The sequence below is a fragment of the Typopeltis vanoorti genome, chromosome 4 (genome assembly GCF_054136105.1).
Source record: "Typopeltis vanoorti isolate ZY-2024b chromosome 4, IOZ_Tvanoo_1.0, whole genome shotgun sequence".
Classification (NCBI taxonomy): Eukaryota; Metazoa; Arthropoda; class Arachnida; order Uropygi; family Thelyphonidae; genus Typopeltis; species Typopeltis vanoorti.
Genome location: NC_143552.1, coordinates 71908761 through 71928874, shown reverse-complemented (window position 1 = coordinate 71928874; position 20114 = coordinate 71908761). Strand labels below are relative to the sequence as shown.

The 20114-nt window shown below is 34.9% G+C and overlaps 1 protein-coding gene across 3 annotated transcripts in view; it reads left to right on the top strand.

Annotated features, from left to right (window-relative positions):
- The window catches only part of LOC150107401 (uncharacterized), a 384774-nt gene that overhangs the window by 125017 nt on the left and 239643 nt on the right, over positions 1–20114 (top strand). For all 3 annotated transcript variants that reach the window (XM_090391269.1, XM_090391268.1, XM_090391270.1), the window contains exon 4: positions 18423–18557. In XM_090391269.1, coding sequence (XP_090247395.1) covers positions 18423–18557 — 135 coding nt within the window. The remainder of the gene's footprint in view (positions 1–18422; positions 18558–20114) is intronic.

Sequence of the window (20114 nt, the reverse complement as noted above, 5' to 3'; positions counted from 1 at the left end):
TGAATTTAACATGGTTTTGCCAGAGACGGACATAAGCTCTGGTTAACATTCTGTTGCATAGTGATATTGTTCCACATATACATGCATAGTTATCTAGCACGTGCCACATGATTCACACTAAGCAAGTCAATGAATTATACTTACACCCATTCTATGTTTAGGTTAATGTTTTTGTTTTTAATGTCAGTAGCCCTTGCAAGTTTACTCAGATTGCTGATTGTGTGAAATACAAGATCTGAATAAGGAGACAGATTTTTTTTTAGTAAATGGAAGATTAAACTAGATCTCTGTATTATTAATATTTCCTGCATTAATGATATCAAGACATAATTTATCTAATATAAATTCAGCTATGTGTGTGTATGAGGGTGATCTGAAAGGTTCTTGGCCTAACAATGAAAAAAAAAACGGATTTATAATTTCAAAATTATTTTTATATTTCAACATAATCTCCCTTAAGACTAATTCATTTATTCCAGCGATGCTCCAGCTCCATTATCCCGTCCCTGTAGTAGTGGTTCTCAGTAAGATCTGCAAAATACCCCTCTACAGTTGCGATCACCTCTTGATTCAAAGAAAAATGCTGACCAGTGAGGAAGACTTTTAGTTTTGGGAAGAGATAGAAGTCAGAGGGAGTCAAATCTGGGGAATAAGGTGGATATTCCAACAATTCATAGTGCAGATTTTTCCCTTAATTTTCCCATTGCCAAAACACCTTTATGGGCAGGTGCATTGTCCTGATGAAAGATTATTTTTTTTTCTTCTGCAAACCGGGTCTTTTTTCACGAATTTTTTCATCTAGTCTGGTTAAAAGATTGGAATAATATTCCCCAGTTATTATTTTACTCTTTTAATAAACAAAATGCCTTTAGCATCCCAAAACACCGATGCCATGACCTTTCCTGCTGATGAAACCGACTTTGTCTTTTTTGGCGCTGAACAACCAGCTTCTGTCCACTGTTTTGACTGCTGTTTGGATTCTGGTGTGTAATAGTGAATCCAAGTCTCATCCATAGTAATAAATCGACACACAAAATCAGTTTTATTCTTGTCAAAATGCTCCAAGCACTGTTCAGAGATTTTCATTTGAGTGTGTTTTTGATCTGCTGTGAGCAAGCACAGCACCTATCTTGTGCAAAGGTTTTTCATTTGCAATTCTTCATGCAAAATATATCCTACATGTTCTTTTGAAATGCCTATAATCTCAGCAATTTCACACACTTTGACTCAGTCATCCAATACCATATCGTGCACTTGATCAACGATTTCTGGTGGTGTTACACCTTTTGTAAATCCTTCACATGGATCATCTTCAAGGCTGGTACAGCCATGTTTAAACTTGGCAGTCCATTTCTTAATTGTCAAAAACAATGGAGAAGAGTGGCCATAAACTTTTATGAACTTCGAATGAATTTCTTTTGACATTAAGCCTTCTTTTACAAAGAATTTTATAACCTCACGATACTCAATTTTATCCATTTCAAGTGATACAGACAGTACTTTTGCTTCAGACAACTGTATAAAACAAACTACTTAATAGAATGACTTGCAATTTCACATGGATGCTTATAAGACAGATGTACCAACTTAGAAAAAAAAAAAATCTCTGATAGTGTTGCCATCTGTGGTCAAGGCCGAGAACATTTCAGACCACCCTCATATATATGGGATCCATAAATTTTAATCACTAAGGTGTGATGTGATTCAAATATAGACTTGTTTTCTGCACTGCTTATGATCTTTTTCTCAAGTTGAATAATGTAAGTAATAACATATGTTTTACATATGAAAAATATATGTTAGTTTTGGTAGTTTTAATAGTAGTAATACATTCATTTGTCCTACTTATTTGAACAATCCTACATTTCTTATCCTAAGATTCTAGCTCTCCAATGGCATCTTAAACACAATTTTCATAAGCATTATTTAGTGGGATGGGATACCAGTCACCTCTTAATGCTACTAAAAGACACTTTTTCTCATTTCTTACCAAGATAAACTGTAAAATACCCCCCCCCCCCCACTCATATCATTAGACAAGATCAGGTCTCTGTTCTGAGGCTGATATTTACCTTTAACTCTTTTGTCACAAAGGTAACATGTATTGAAAAGCTGAGGCAGTGGTGTTTATTCATTACAGGGCTTTTTGGTATAAACAACAAGAATAGGAGACATTACTAATTTATTGAAGACTTTGCTGGTTTTTTAACCAGCTCATCAGAGAACTACAATGGAATTAGAATGTTGTGGGAACCATTAATGATAACTGAAAATGAACTAATCCTTTTCGCCAAATGTGGTCTTAGCATGACTGTCTCACAGATCTTTCGAAATGAATACAGCCCTACTCGTTGAGGTTAGTGGAGTGATTCATAGCAGATGCTGATTCTAAAAATAGTACCAAAAATGACTACAAAAATCAGCAGTTTGGCTACACTATGTAGATGACGTGTTTGCTATTGGCCTCATGGCCTGGACTACATTTTTGGTGCATTTAAACAGCTAACATCCAAAAATACATTACTTTAGAATAAAGAAACTAACAGCCATCTCCCTTTCCTAAACACATAGTGACAAGACCCAAAATGATTCATTTTCTTTTTTATTCTCAGTGTGTATACCAACAGTATAGTATGGCAATCGACAGTTTCCGGCCTGGTTGGCTGAGTGGTTAGCATATCTGCCTCTCCAGCCAAAAGGCTGCAGATTCAAATCCCGCCATATGCTTGGATGTTTGTGATTGTCTATGAAAGTGGTGGTGGTGGTGGTTCGCGGTAGATGGTGTTGGTATAGATGATGATGATGGTAGTTGTGGTTTGTAGTTGGTGGATTGAGTGGTGGAGACTGAGAATTGTAGAATAGGTGCCCTCCCTTGATGAGTCTTTGTACTCCCTGGAGGATGTCACATAATAATAATGTCAGGGCTATTTGAATGACATAGCTGTGAAAAGTGAACTTGGGTTCACTTTTCACAGCTGTTCACTTTTGCAACATGTTATTAGTTAATGCCTGCAATTTATGTAAATCAACAAAATGTGCATGCCCCCACCTTGACTCCTGCAATCAACACACGAGATCACAAACTGTTCCCACTCCTTATTCACAGAATAAGGTTCACATACATCTGAAGAGATGGGTAAAGTTCTCCACAAATATAATCTCCATGCCATCTTCAAACCATACATTCAGCTAGCTTCTTTCAACCATTCCCTTAGGGGAATGGTTGAAAGAACTTAACTTCATCTTCTGGTGAAATTAACTTCATCTTCTTGTGCATTCTGGAGTGTATAAAGTTTCCTGTGCCTACAGCCTGCTTTTGACAGACTGGTAAATCTATTATTCTCAGTAACCATGGTATGGTCTGGATATTCCCTCGTACAGGATTAAATGCAATAAGACAACTGTGCTACACAGACGTCACTACAGTATTTCCATGTTTAAATTTGCGTTGCTGTTGCCATTATTCATGTTGAAGTTTCTGGAACAGAAAACTATGTAGACACTGGAATGTAAATAAATAATTTACTAACTAAAATTAATTATTACAGCTGACATTTTGCTAGCTTAAGCTAGCATTATCAAAGAAAGGCAATTTAACACTCCATACTCAATGAAGACACAAACTAAAATGTTTGTCGCGTGCATGGAGGATGACAGTGGCACTCTTCGTGGTGATTCCTGTTGTTAATGCTGATGGGGTAGATAGAATAGTGCACCAAAATCTATATAATATCATACTATCTGTTCTATTATCGTTAACTGGATTCTGTAGAACTTGTGCTCTTTCAGGAATAGTCCCTCTGATTTAAACTGAGATCGGTAAATTAGCCTGGCTTTCTTTCATCTTATGAAGTAGTCTTTCTCTAAGGCATGTTGAGATAGTCCACTTTTTGGTTCTCCATTCTGGATGTATTTGTTATTTTTTTGGTTCGTTCTGTCTGTCTGTCTGAAATATTGAGTTCCACACTGGCAGAGGATGCTATAGGCATGTGGGAAGGAGAGAGGGTCTAGGCGATCCTTGATTTGTCTTAGGCAGGTAGAATTGTTTAGAGATTTGTATACAGTTCTGATATTTGTGTCATTTCAGGAGGGAGCCCAACTTATCTCTTGTATCTAAGATATAGTGTGGTTTGAGAGATGGGGGATTTGTTCTTTTTAAGGAGTTTGAGGGGTTTTTTTACATTTTTTTTTAATATCCATTTTGTTGGAATAATGTGAGTAGATCCTGTTGTTTATGGGTAGGACTGGTCTTGAGGGAAAAATTCTCTCTGACCTGGAGGCTAAAGTTTTGAAAATTCCAAGTTTCTGGGCAGGATGGTGATGTCAAGTGGCATGTAGCCATCTGCCTTTTGTATGGGTGGACTTGGACCTATCTGCTTACCTTATAACTAAAGCATCTAAGAAGGCAAGTGCTCCTTTTGTTTCTTCTTCTTCCAGAGTGAAACTAATTTGAGGATGGATGTTGCCCCTCCATGCATGCTGACTGTCCTTATTATGCAGGTCATTTTATTTTGCGTCTTTGAGTGTGTAGTGTTAAATTGTCTCTGACAATGCTAACTTAAGTGAAATGTTTGCTGTAAATAATTTTAGCTAGTAAATTATTTATTTACATTCCATTGTCTACATAGTTTTCTTTTCCAGAGACTTCAACATGAATCAGAAGTCACTACAGGTCTGAGAGGCAATTTTGAGATTTATCATCAGCTGTGAAGCACACTCTCTTTACATTGAGAAGTATGGCTGTGTTGATTTGCCAAAGACTGAGAAACAGCAGTCATTCTATGACCACATTTATCATGAACTTCCCCGAACTCCAGTGGGGGGGGGGGGGATGTTAGGACATCAATTCTTTTTCAGTTATCATTATTTGAATTATTTCCTTAACTTTCTGAGAGTTATGTGTCTACTAAAGTTGTAATTTGTACTCTGATGATGGTTAAAAAGTTCATGACATATTCAGTAAATTAATTATTTTCTCTTCTTCTGGTGTTTGTGATGTGAAGCATATGAGCAAATGTACCAGATTCATAACTTCTTCAGTCTCCAAAACATTTGACATCATCTGTCTGGCTTCTAACCTTTTACAAATCCCAAGTCTGCCTAGCCTTAGAATAGTTATATTATGTCTGTTGTGATACACTACGAACCGTTCAGCATATTAATGCTGTTTGGCTATTCACCGATTTTTCTCACAAACTCACTTTGTTGCTAATCCACATACATTCTCTTTCTGTAGATATTTCCATTGATGCTGTTTTCTGAACTAGCATCCATCAAACTGTAAACAGGTTCAACTTTTCTGGAACAGCCTTATGAAGTGTTTCTACAAGGACTACAACCTCCATTTATTCAAGAAGGATATCAATGAAATGCTGCTCACACAGTACTTATGTGCTAAAGGATCTGCAGCCTTTCATTTATGGGATTGATAACAGAAGTAATATCATAAACTCTTGCATCATTTTCGTTTCATCATGAGCGGTATCGTGATATGATAAACAATTTCATTGTGCTACAGCAGAAGCAGCGTCTATGCATGGATTCAGCCATTTTTATGCAGGTTGGATCCCTCTACACATCAGATGATCCATATAGGAGGTTGTTTGAGAATGTGTCATTTAAGCCAGAGTGATCAGATATGTGTACGATATCTGCTATTTAGTGATATCAGATTATCTTACATTATTTATTTAGTGGTGGCCGATTTTGATGAAATAATTAAATTAAAAGGAAAGTATAACTTTTGGTTTTATTATTAATCATATGTAAACATTTTCTAAATGTAAAAAAAAAAAGACATTATTTCTTGTAATTAGAAATGTTTATATAAGAAATCTTTGTCTACTTATGGTCCATCAGACTGTTTGATTGTGATATTTATTTGAAAAAAAGAACTCGCCTCTAATTTATTTATTCATTTATTTTATTTCTGTAACATAAACTTGAAGAAAATATTGTACTTTCCAATGATGTTTTCACGCCATTGAAGAACTGCATTCTTGTCTACAACAAGCGACTTTCATCTCTCACTGCCATGTTGCTTACCATATCAGGCAGTAGTGTGCTTGCCTGAAGATTGTACTTCTGAAGAGAAAGTTGAATTAGTGAATGAGAGAGAATAATAGAACAGCTGTTGCATTGATTGAATGTGATGACATTCAAAAGAAATAAAAAAGTTGGGAGTGTAGGGGAGATATAGATTTTAAAGGAATTCTAAAGCTAAAAAGGTGGAGAAGAGTGTTAGGAGGGAAACAAACAGTTATCCCCAAATTATTGGATTAATTTCTATTATATGAAGCTAAGTTGTGACATAGATAAAAGTGATATATAGTTTCTCCCAAAGCAGCAGTTCCTTTAGATATGGAAAATATATATTCTATTTAAGCACTGTAAATCTGAAAGAGACTAATTCTTTTTGTGTTTAAGGATAAGGAAGTTTCCAGAAGGAAAAATGGACTTTTAAAATTATCTTCATGTTTCAAGGAAATAGGAACGGAACTGATATTATGCAGAATATATGAAAGAAGAAATATGTTTTTCTTTTTCTTTTTAAGAAAAGTTGCACACAAATTATTTTTTTGTTTTAGAACAAAAACTGATATGAGCTAAGCAATTTATACTTTAATGGTCATTATTGAGACCAGAAGAAACTGTCTTATAAGTTTGAAAGTTTGTGTATTCTCATCACAACCTGTGATCTTGAAGAGAGATCTTATGTAATGTTTATGTTCTTTAACTGTGTTAAGTTTGTGGGCCTTTTTTCTCTTAAGGAAATAAGCTTTATTTATAATGCAAATTTGTATATACTGTTTGCAAAACAAATATTTTACACACACTGTTAAGGCAATACCATAAATTGAGTGTTCAAAAATATCTTTATTTACAAATAATATTAATTATTTGTAAATAAAGATATTATTTTTGAACACTCAATCTCCTAACTTATAATAATATCCTGGATTTGAATTTATGTTAGCTTCTCAGGCAGGTTAACTGGTATACAATGACAACTAAAGAAAAGACAGATCATAAGAATGGTGCAGTCACTGACAGGATAGATTGAATTTAAGTCTTAATTTAGTATAAGAAATTGAGTATGAAAAATTAATAAATCTTTCCTTTTTTGTTATGGTTATTTTTTTTTTTTTAGGTATTGCTTAATTATGGCCACTGATCAGGAGACTACTTATGTCTGTTAGGGAATGATGAATTCTCTAAACATATTAATTTAGCACATACTTTGCATAATTTCATTGGGTGAATATAATGAGAGTATTGAATATTTTTTGAGTCTGCCGAAAAAATAAGAGAGATTGGAAAATGGTCAGATGACACGCTGATGCTTGTTGCTAGAATTTGTGAAGAAAAGCAAAGACTTTTCTTCACAATTCCAGAAGACTTGGACAGGCCAAAACTTATGAACAATTCAGGAAATTTTAGTTGCAGAATATTGTAAAAAGCTTGAGCTTGGACCAAATTTCTGGAAAGTGAATTCTTGTGTGCAAATTCAGAATGAGACTGTATTAGAATTTTATGATAAGCAGATTGACTTAGTGCATGCTTTTACGATTGAAGTAAGTGATGCTGACTTTATTGAAAAAATTATATATTTTTTAATTTTCCCAAAAAAAGAAAAAAAAAGGTCTTAAGTCTGATTTGTAAACGGCTGTATACAACAAAGGCATTACTAATGTTACAGAAGCTTTGGAGTCTTCCTTAAAAGAAGAAAGCTTAATGAAAAGTTTAAATGCACCTCAGCCAATGCATATAGTCAAGCAGTTGATCTCTCTAAACAAAAGAAGCTTTCTACATCTTGTAGTACAGATTTAGTCAGTTGAGGCTCAGTCAAAAGGGAAGCAGATAGTCTGAGGACTGAAATAATCGAGATGTATTTAAAGTTGAAATCTTTTGCCATAGTACAGGGAAAGATTTTGAGGATGGTTACCGAATTAAAAGCTGATCACTCGCAGGTGTCAAATAGCTCAGAGAAGTTAGGACTGTCACAGGCTAGAGAAAGGAAAAGCTTTCCTGGAAAACAAGAGATCAGATGTTACAGATGCACGCAATGGTTTGGGACAAACACTTCAAGAATTTGTCTTGCAGATCTGTCTACAATGTCCAAACAAAATAAAAAATCACTTCCTTATAATTCTTCTTATCTCTCTTTAAGTATAGTACAAAAACAGGCTAAGTCAAAGTCTTATTCTCGGAAAGTTTTATGTCCTAATCAGTCTCAGCGCTTTCCAACTTCTTTTTCTTGTAGCTTCCTCAGTGAGAGGGTGCAGCACCATGTCCTTCCAGTTCTCTCTGTTGGTGACTTTCCTTTTTGTTTTTACATAGCCATGTGATCTTGTCCATGATCTTATATCTTCAAGCCATGTCCTTCGTTTTTTGTCTCCTCTTGATCCTTTTCCCATATTTTATTATTATTATTATTATTATTATTATTATTATTATTATTATTATTATTACGTGACACCTCCAGGGAGTCCAAAGACTCATCGAGGGGAGGGCATCCACTGCACAACTCTCCGTCTCCACCAACGAACCGCAACTACATCAATGCCATCTACTGCCTACCGCCACCAATAGTATTTTTGCAGACAATCACAAACATTCCACGGTGGGATTCGAACCCGCAGCCTTTTGGCTGGAGAACGGATACGCTAACCACTCGGCCAACCATTTTTCCTTCTAGAACTGTTAGTATCCTCTGTCCTGCTGAACCTCTCGGTACATGTCCTGCCAACCTCATCTTTCTCTGGATCATTTCCTGTAATAAAGATCTCTGTGTTCTCATTCTCTGTAGGACATCTGTATTTGTCACATGTTCTGTCCATGGGATTTTTCAGAGTTCTCCTATAGCACTACATTTCAAAGGCTATTATCTGCTGTCTTGCTCTCTTCTTGAATATCCAGGTCTCACTTCCATATGTGAAAATTGGCCACACTAATGTTCTTATCATTCTTTTCTTTGTCTTGATACTCACAGAATTTCTGAGCAGATGTTTATTTTTCCAGAATGCATCTTTAGCTATGGCTGTTCTTATTTTTATTTCTTTATCTTGCTTTCCATCTGCAGTAAAGTAGGTGCCTAAATATTTGTATTCTGTTGTATGTTCAATTTTCATATTGTTTATGAATATTTCTGGCTCAGATCTGCTTTCTTTTGAGATTTTCATAAATTTGGTTTTTTTTTTGCATTAATATCTAGTCCAGATTTTTTACCTTCTTCAGTTAGTAGCTGCAGTAATTTGATTAATTTGTTTCTGTTTTCTGCTATTAGAATGGTATCATCAGCATATCTGAGATTGTTGTATTTTATACTGTTGATACTAATTCCTGTTTTTTGTTTTTCAATCTTTTTCATCACTGTCTCACTATAGATATTAAATAGATTTGGTGAAAGGATACAACCTTGTGTAACTCCTCTTTTTATTTTCACTTCAGAAGTCTCAGAGTTAAACAGCTGCATTTTCTGTTTGGTGTAAATCATTTTTATATTCTTAAGTACCTGATCTTCTATTTCTAATATATTGAACATTTTATTATGTTTTACCCGGTCAAATTATGCTCAATCAAAAGGGAAGTAGACAATCTGAGGACTGATATAATCAAGAGATGTATTTAAAGTTAAAATCTTTTGCCATAGTACAGGGAAAGATTTTGAGGATGGTTACTGAATTAAAAGCTGATCACTCATGGGTGTCAAATAGCTCAGATAAGTCAGGACTGTCACAGGCTAGAGAAAGGAAAAGATTTCCTGGAAATTTCCAGATCAGAGTTTCCAACTTCAAAAATTTTAATTACTTTAGTATCTGCAGAAAAATAACCCTTAAATATGGTAAAATGCTTCGTTGCAGGTATTTCTTGTAAAATATGTTTGATACAGGTGCCTTTTACTTCAGTAGTGACATGGGAATTCTTTTCCTTATTTAAGGATATTTACCAGCGTGAAGTTAATATACTGGATACAGGTATAATATTAAAAGGAATTTTTAGTCAGGAGATTAAAGCTGTTCAGAAATTACTTATTATAGATTTTAGTGATTTTGGTATGAAATTGTCTCATGAAGTGTTAGTTTCTCCATCCATATCCAGTAATAGTTGGATATTTGGAGAAGAGTTCTTAACGTTGTACCATTATGATTGCTGCTATGAATCAGGTATTTTGACTCTGTTAGGGTAGAATATCAAAAGCACTCGTATTCTGCTACTCTTTCTAGAGTTCCTGATCCATTTTCTTCTTGTTCCTTGATCCCTGAGATTTGTTCTTTTGAAGTATAGAATAAGGAATCTTCTTCAGAATTTTGAAGTGAGGATTCTATTCCATTTGAGGATTTGTTACACGCAATCTTAAGGGAATAACATCAGAGGATGACAAAAAGGAAAGTGATGAAATGCATGAATACTTTGAAAAAGAAATTTGGTGACTGTTTTTCAGAAGGAATATTGGGACTGTCTCAGACCAATGTTGTAGAGCATTCAATCACAGTTAAGTCTGAAAAGCCAGTCTATGTTAAGCAGTATCAAATACCTTTAAAATATGCAGACAAACTGAAGAAGTTGTTACAACAATATCTGGAAGTCGAAATTATAATACCCTCGACATCTTTGTGGACTTCTCCATTTTTAGTCCTAGAGAAGCAAACTGGTGGTCTTGGTTTGTCCTTGGCAGTAAAAAAAGAAGGTTACAGAACCCATTGACTGTCCTCTTCACAATATAGAGGAGCTTTGGCTCAATTAGGTGGTACCATAGTCTTTTCAAAACTTTATCTTAATAGTACTTTCTATCAGAAAAAGTAGGAAGATTCCAGAGTCATTTCAAAACTAATTGTTCCATCTATAATGATAAGTGGATACTACTCGTCATCATCATTGGCAAGTCATATAGGGGTATGCAAAAACTTTGCAAAGAATAATAGATTGATATTACTGGATAGGTTAAGCTAAGGGTTTAAAGGATTACATCCAATCTTGTCATAGCTGTCAGATAAGAAATGCTTTTTGCTTGTAAGGCTCTCTCTCTCTTACAGTCAGTCCTATTACCAGTTTGTTCTTTTCAGCATCTAGCTGTTGATGTCATAGTCCTTTTTAAACTTTGAACAGAGGAAATAAATTAATTTTTGTAGTAGTAAATATGTTTATAAGATATCCTGAAGCTTTTCCAGTAAAAGATCAAAAGGCAGAGACCCTTGCTAGATGTTTTGTAGATGGGATAATCTGTAATTATGGTCATCCAGAATCTTTGTTGTCAGATAGAGGTCCTAGTTTTTCTTCAGAATTATTGTTGCAAGTGTATAAGCTGTTAAACATAAAGAAAATTTTCACAACAGGCCTATCAGCCTCAGTGCAATGGTCTTTGTGAAAGACTGAATAAATCTATAAAACAGATCCTCTCAAACTTATCACATGTAAGAATAAAAGATTGGGATCTGTATCTTCCACAGACCTTATTTGCTTACCATACAGCTATTCTTCTTATGGTGCCATCTTGGCTAACAAACTACGTTCTTGCATTAATCTGAGCAGTTGTACGCTACTCTTTCCTGTCCACATCTTGATGTTGTCAAATTAAGATATTATTTTTCTTCCTCTAGCTCCTTTGCCATCAATTCTTCCTACCAAAATAGTTTGTAGAAGTTGGTATTTGCCATTTCTCATGATGTGGCCAGGCCAGGGACAGAGCTGACTACTACTGGCTGGATCTCCAGGTGGCAGATCGGGGAACGTCCTTCAGACCTTCAGATATGGAGGCTAGCTGCAACATAAGCAGGGCAATCTGGTAAATAAACATCTGTGAATCAACAATGGCTTAGCTATCAGGGTGTGGGGGGAACAGAAGTGGTAACTCTGTCTCATTTAAAACCTCACAAAGCCCAACGAACTTGGCAACATGGCGAGTAGTGCCGCCATTAAATAAGCACCTTTTCTGGGACCATAAGCACAAATAGGTCTCGTTGTCCAGTTCCCCATATTGATATTTGCCCACTTCACTCTACTTGATATTGCCTGCCATTCAAGATTATCCTCATATGTAGTGTTCAATACTATAGCTACTCCCTCTTTTCTCTGATTGTTATTGCCTGAATATAACATTTTGTATTTATTGCTCAGAAAGATCACCCCTATTTTGTCGATCTGGTACTTATCCAATTCCTCAGCTAGCTCAATTTCTTTGCCATTCAGGCTTCGTATGTTGATGGTACTGATCTTGAACTCTGATGTTGAGTTGGGATGTTTCTGGATTTCTTCCAGTAGCTGACTTTTTGCTGTTTGCCCTGCTTCCCTGGCGAAAACCAATGGGAAACCTTGTTTAACTAGGCGACACCCCAGCCGGCATGAAATTCTGTCATGTTCTACCATCATTTTAAATGGTGGTTTAAGATAATAAGAATACAATTTGGTCAATTAAATCCCAAATTGCCAGCCCATCCTCGTTCGTTCAGGATCCAGATAGATACTGAACAGGGTGCACCACAAGAAGGTGAGGATTTGACATTAGGCCAGAAGCTCTCATCAGTTCTCTGCATTCCTTCAAAGGCTATGTGGAGGTCTCCTCTGAGTTATATAGCTTTGACAGTTAAGCACCCCACAGTACAGCCTGTGAATGCATAATGGAAGTGAATAAAAATGTGTTACTTATGCTTGTGTTGCTTTTCTCCTTACTCACAGAAAAATTACTACATGTACATTCAGCACATCAGACAGTGCTCTCTCTGGTGAACTTTGGACCCCCCCCCCCCCCAATATTGCTTCTTCATGATACATAATGTGTTCTTGCTAAGTTTCATACAAGGCCTTAAAATGAGATAATTTAAATTCGCGCACACACACACACTAGAAATTCACTCGCCACTGGTGAGGTATCAAGTGGAAAGTGCATTTTTAGTTTGGTTCTAAATGAATCCAAAATATATTATTTTTCTTTGAAATTTTCATCCCCCCATTTAAAAAAAATTCTCACTGAATTTTATTTCCAACCAGGAGATCATTTTATGTAATTATGAAGGAATTAAGTTATTAAATTAATTTAGGCAGTACCAAATGATGTGTCAAGTCATTGCTCATGTTATTAAACCAAAATTACTTAAGAAAATCAAAGACTACAGTAGAGTGAGTCTTCTTCTAGTTGTTTTTACCGATATTTGAAATCAGAAGGACCTTGTCCGTTATATTAAATAATCATATAAATATTGGAAACTAAGAGGCATTTATTACTGTTATTCTGTAAAACCCATCGTTGTCATTCTTGTCATGGAAGAATGTGTAATTGGTTAGTAGACATTGAAGATCATTTGTGGACAGATAAATATTTTAAAAAAGATTACTGGCAAACATTTAATGAAAATGAAAAGGAAATAACTAAAGAAGAATTAGAAATCAGCCTGAAAGAAACAAGAAATGGAAAATCACCTGGAGAAGATAAGTTAGGTTTAGAATTATATAAATATGAATAAGGTTCAAAGGGAGACTTCTATTATTTTTAAATAAAATCTATTCAACTATTACCCCCCCCCCCCCCCCAAATAGAATGGAAATAAGCAATTGTGATCCCTATCTTTAAAAAAAAAAAAAAAAGGTAGTAAAGATGACCCTAAAAACTATAGAGGTATAAGTATACTAAATTCCTGTCACAAAACATATAGCAGAATTTTAAATAACAAACTAATAAAACATTCTGAAAACTTTATTTTAGAAATACAGAATGGATTTAGGAAAGGTTGATCACATATAGACCCGGCCTTTTGCCTAAAATTAGTAATAGAGAAAAGAAGAGAATACAATTTAAAAACACATATTACATTTTTTGACTTTGAAAAGGCATTTAGCAAAGTTAAAAGAAGCATTTTATTTAGCATATTAAAAGAAAGACAAATACTAAATAATATTGTAAAAGCTATCATAAGTATATATGAAAATAATCAAATACAAATAAGATTAAATCATGAGCTATCATATACGAGAGAGATAAACCAAGGAGTCTGACAGGATGCCTCCTTTCAGCAACTCTTTTAATATTCATCTAAATGAAATAAAAATTACCATCAAGGTATTAAACTTTCTCCTACTGTGAACTTAAACACTTTCCTTTTTGCCGATGACCAAATAATAATTGCAAATTCTGAAGATAACTTACAGAAAGATATTTTAAATCTACATGAGATAGCCAAAGATTATATCAACAGAAAAATCAAAAATGATGTCATTTAAAGGTCAAGATCCAGTAAGAACTAAAATAATAGATAACAAGATTTTAGAAACAGGTAAACTCATTTAACTACCCAGGATGTATGATTATATATGAAAATGAAAAAGATATAAACCTAAAATTTGCAAAATATTTAAAAATAACAGGTGTAATTAACTCTATATTTAAACCAAACCTAGTTCAAAAACAAACCAGACTAAAAGTATACAATACATTAGCCCTACCAGTCCTATTGTATGGAAGGGAAATCTGGACAATAAAACAAAAGGACAAACAAAGATTAATAACAGCTGAAATGAAGTTTATGAGAAAAACTGTAAAGTATACTCTATTTTATCACAAAAGAAATGAAGAAATTCTGAAAGAGTAAACCAGTAATAGAAAAAATTAAAAAAATATAAACATAAATGGAAATTTATGTTTATATTTTAAAAAAAAAAAATAGAAACATAAAACAAGCCTTAAATTACAAACCATTAGGAAAAAGAAAACCAGGACGACCTCTTAAGAGATTCAGCAATGACTTCTAAGGCAGGAACAGGCCACTCTAGGCCTAAATCGTTGACAGGCATGATGATGTTAGAACAGATGGGGAAGGTAACATGCTGGGAGAAAACAATGCTCTAGTTGCAAAATTAAAGAGAGGTGTGCAAGATCTTATATCATCAACATATTGTATTGCCATCTACTGCCCACCACTAGCATTTTCACAGACAATCACAAACATCCATGCCCATGGCAGGATTCGAATCCTGCAGCCTCGTGGCTGGAGAGTGGATATGCTAACCACATTTAAAATTTTATTTTTTATTTTTATTTTTATTTTTTTTGACTGTTCTTATGGTATGATGTAAGTAAAAGGATCATAGTAATTACAGTAAAATACCAGTTAATGCTCATGGTACGTTCTTAGAATTTAAAGTGTTAAACTGAACGGTACATGATCATTTTAACTAATGTAAATAGGGAAGGATTAAAACCCACACATGAATAGAATACTACTGAGCTGTTATTCAACAATATAATATATACACCCTTTGTCCAAAAAGAAACCGAACTTTTGATAGAAAATAAAACACAGGCTAATTATAATTATTCAAATAATTTATTTCAATCAATATACTCTCCCTCAGCTTCAATACAGCATTTGGCATGGTCAATTAATTCGTTAAATGAGTTTTTTATATCAGTTTTTGGGATACTGTTGAGGATCGTGGTTACTTCCACTTGAATGTTTTCGATGGTGTCGTATCGCTTTCCTTTCATCAGCAAATGAAGTCGGGGGAAGAGAAAGAAGTCACAGGGTGCTAAATCAGGTGAATAGGGTGAGTGATCTAACACATAAACTTGCTTTTTGCTCAAAAACCTTCTCACAATGTTCTAACGATGAGATGGTGCATTATTGTGCAAAAGTGACCAGCTGCCTGCATCATGATATTCATGCCGTACACGACGAATTCTCACTATTAATCGCTTCAAAACTTCATGATAAAACTCACCATTGACCGTTTGGCCAGGCGGAACGAATTCTTTGTGAATACTGCCCTTGCAATTGTAAAAACAAGTCAGTATTGTCTTTAATTTATAATTCTCCAAATGACTTTTTTTTTTTTTTTGATATCCCTCTTCTGGTGGTCTCCACTCAACACTCTGGCACTTTGTTTCGGGCTCATACTCAAAACACCATGTTTCGTCACCAGTAACGATCGTTTCAAGGAAGTTTGAGTCATTACGAGCGGTTTTAATGAGGTCCTTGCAGTGTTCAATCCGATACATTTTTGGTCGTCGGTCAAATTGTGGGGAACAAATCACGAATTCAGTTTACGAAGGCCCAAGCTCTCGGTCAAAATGTTGTGCACAGTTGATTTTGGAATCCCCCAATTCATCTTCAATCAATCTCACGGATGATTTCGGGTTTTCTTTGACGAAATCATGCACTTTTTGGATGTTAACTTCACTCAGTCCAGTTTTTGGACGACCCGACTTTTCACCGTCCCCTCATGCGTCTCACGACCACTTTGAAATCGCTTAAACTACTCGTAAACTACTCGTATGGGGGTAAGCATTCATCACTGTATGCTTTTTGAAGCATTTGATGTGTTTTGGTAAAACTTTTACCAAGTTTAACACAAAAGTTAATCGAAGATCTCTGTTTGAAACTCATTTTCCGACCGTTCGTCAAAACACACTGTCACTCTTAGCACTATAACTCATCTTCTAATGAAACAAATGTCATAAACAGTTGACACAACATTAATGAAGGTTGCCTCTTTTGACAACAAAAAGATACAACAGTTAGCGCCACTAGTTTCTTCTATTTTCGAAAAGTTCGGTTTCTTTTTGGACAGAGGGTGTAAACCTATATAATGTTTATAGTTTACATTTTATGTGAAGGGCCATGCTGGGTGTCTTTTGAGAGCTTTAGCATCTTGAAGATGCAATCAGGAAGAGCCCATTTCCTTTTTTTTTGCTTATGATGCCATTCTTGGCATCATAAGAAAACAAGATACTGCTTTCTATAACATGCAGACTAGCTTTAAAGCTCTACTCATAATCATAGTAATAATTTTCTTAGAACTGGTTCCTAATTTGTGTGATTGTTGTGATACTTTAAAAGTCTGTGCTAAGTTATCTTTGTATAATCTTCACAATCAGAGGCAGGCATTGAAGCTGGAGAGCTCAGGAAATTATGAACCATTATTTAGTGTTATTGCTTGATGGCAGCGAGTTCTGGGAATTTGCCATTTTACCAAGCTGGGTAGCATTACCAGGTTCTTATTGTACTATCTGTTATTTTTGTCAAACAGAAATAACAGGCAGTAATTTGACTCAGATCTAAGCATGCAGTATACTGTTCCAGTTTTGTCAGCCACAAAATGTATATTTTTTCATGAAGAGCTGCTGTATCCATATTGCCAGAAACATCTATTTTGGATGAAGATTAGCTATGTAGCAATTAACTAGATCTGATTTAATTACTCAGTCTGAGTTGAATTAAATTCATTGGAACAATGAGCTAAAATTCTAAGTTTTAGACTGCAGTAGTAGAATCTTTTGGGAAAGGGGAGAGAAAATTTCTTCTCTCTCTTTCTCTCACTATCAGAAATATTTAGCTGTTTTTTATATATGGCTAATGATCTGATTTGCAGTGTGGACTAATGTTATTTCTTAGTATATAACTTTGATGAATGGCAATCATTGCCAACTCACCAATAAACGTAACAGCAGTACTGCTACAAAATAGAAATGGATGTTTTTCTTTACTCATCACTTTTGATCCCCCCCCCCCACCTCCCCAATACTATTTTAATCTTTCATTACTTTTCTGATTTTAGGATCAGTAAATTTGATGGGTGTTGAATAATGTTAAGAAAACAGAGGTAGGCATTTTAAATGTGCCATATGAATATTTTGTCTGTAAATTATGTGCTTTCATTCATTAGATAATCTGTTTTGCAGAATGAAAGTCAGGTTTTTCATCCTGCAAGACATAAACTGGCTGGAGAAAACAATTCTGTCTTTAAGATGGCTTATCCTCGGGTTTCTGTAACTGTAATTTAGGAGAATAGGATGGTGTTTTTGTGTGTAAAATTTGTCTGTAAATTATCTGTCTTAGTAGCTAGCTTGCTTGTTTACAGAATACAAAACTATAGTTTCTGGCTAACATGCTTTCAGTTGAAAAGTCCTTATAAAGATTCTTTACGTTCAAACATATTGCCATTTTCAGCTGAGCTGTGGCCGCTCACATGTAACAGGCATGGTGCACTTGTGTCACAGCTGTAGTTGTTTCATCTGTAATTCCATCCAGCTTAATTCTAATTCTGAATATTCGTTAAAGACATTTATGCATACTAAACATGCATAAATGTCTTTAACGCACGATTATGCATGAAATTGCTCCCCCCTCTCAAGTTTTTCCCCCATCCTTTTCTGTTTTTGAAGGGCCATTAATGACTATCTGACAAACTCGACCAACTCTTTGTTCTATTGAGTCACCAGTGTTGTAGTACTGCAAATTTTGCCAATTCACTGCTTTTTATTTTATTTATTCATTTTTTCCCCTCCATTCATTTGTTAACTATGGTTCTGTTTTATTGCCAGTACAGTTTTTAGATATTTTATTCATATTTCTTCTTGTGAAGTTATAATTAACCATACAAGATAACCTTTCTAATTAGATAATAAATTAAATATTTTCTCCATTTTTCAGTATGATGAGCTGGTTCCATCAACTCTTACCACTCAATATGGTGGCTTCTATATAAACTCAGGGGAACTTGAATTTAGAAACCTTTCTGAATCAGAAATAGATGAACCTCATGGAGAAACAAAACCAAAAAAGAGGGTAAGTAAGGATTGCATATGCATAATGTTAACAGGATCTATCAAAGAATAATAATGAATTTGGATCCCTTCATTTATTAGGATATATCGCTATTTTTTGATACCATGAAGATGTTAAATTTCTTATAACAAATCTCCCTATAATGTGTAGAATTATGTGTAATTCGGTATTACACATAATTCGCTATTATGATGAATATTTCATCCCTGAGGAAAATTCCCTCCTCCCACTTACTCAGTTGCTTTCGAAGTTGATTGGGGGGGGGGGGATAGAGACTGGGAGATACCATAACTTTTTCCTTTGATAAGAACATTCAGCATGCTAAACCCTACTTTCCCAAAAAATCACTCATTGGAGAGGGGAGAAAAAAAAATTTCACTACTCAAAGATGATTATCACTGCAACCATAATGATTCCTATTCAAGCTACCATTTGTATAAATAGCTCCATTATGCAACACAAAACATTTCTGCATCCATTTTGTAACCATATCCAGTCTTTTTTCTTAAATATTTCAATTAGTGGGATGTTTTTCTTTGGATCATGCACTCTTATGCAGATTTAATCTTCTGATCATAAGTTTCTGAAAAAAAGAACCCTAGCATTTATTTTTTTCATATGCAGTTACATTTGTTCAGAATACCATTCATTCTAATAAGTTCTTTATCTTGAATTTGACATTGTCTTTGATGCTATTTCCCCTACCAGTTCTGTTAAGTTAGATTTAAATTCTTCTTTCCAAATCCTACAAAGTACTATTGACTTTTCAAATTTCTGTTTGAATTTAATTTTACATTAAAACTAATACAATGGTGTGATTATCTGATGACATTAATGTTCAGTTAACTCTCATTTACAAGTGGCCAAGAGAGAGATATTGAGGGTATTTGTTGTCTATGGTGACTTATCTCAAATTGTTGAATTGTCTACTTTTTTATGGACAGTCCTCAACACTTCCCCCAATGCTGTGAGTGATCCAAGTGCTGCAAAACTCTGAAGGAATTTATTGTGCGTCATGCGGAAGTGCTATCTGAGGGGGGGGGGGACTAGTTCCAAAATTCGCCACCAGGGTTGCTGTATGATGCAATGCAATTTTTTGTGTGTATAAGAAGGAGAAAAGTGACACAAGTATAAATATATTTTTATTCACTTCCATTATGCATTAACAGGCTGCTCTTCCCTGTATGCCATAAACAGCATCTTTGTACAGTGTATTTAACTGCAGAATGCAGCTGGACTAATTTGGACTAATGTTTTGCTGCATTATGCTCTCTTTGTGCTGGCAAGTTTATCAGAATGATCCTCATAAGCCCTGTCTTTAAGAAATCCCCAGAGCACAGGAAGGTAGTCAGATCAGGTGAACGAGGTGGACATGCAGTGGGACAACCACAGCTGATCATCATGCTGGCTTCCATGGAATGTTCTTGAAGAATCTCCTGTACAGATCATCAACAGATGTGTGGAGACGTCCCATCCTGCATTAAGATGACTGAATCCATGCATAGATGCTGCTGTAGCTGTGGCACAACAAAATTTTTTATCATATCGCGATACTTC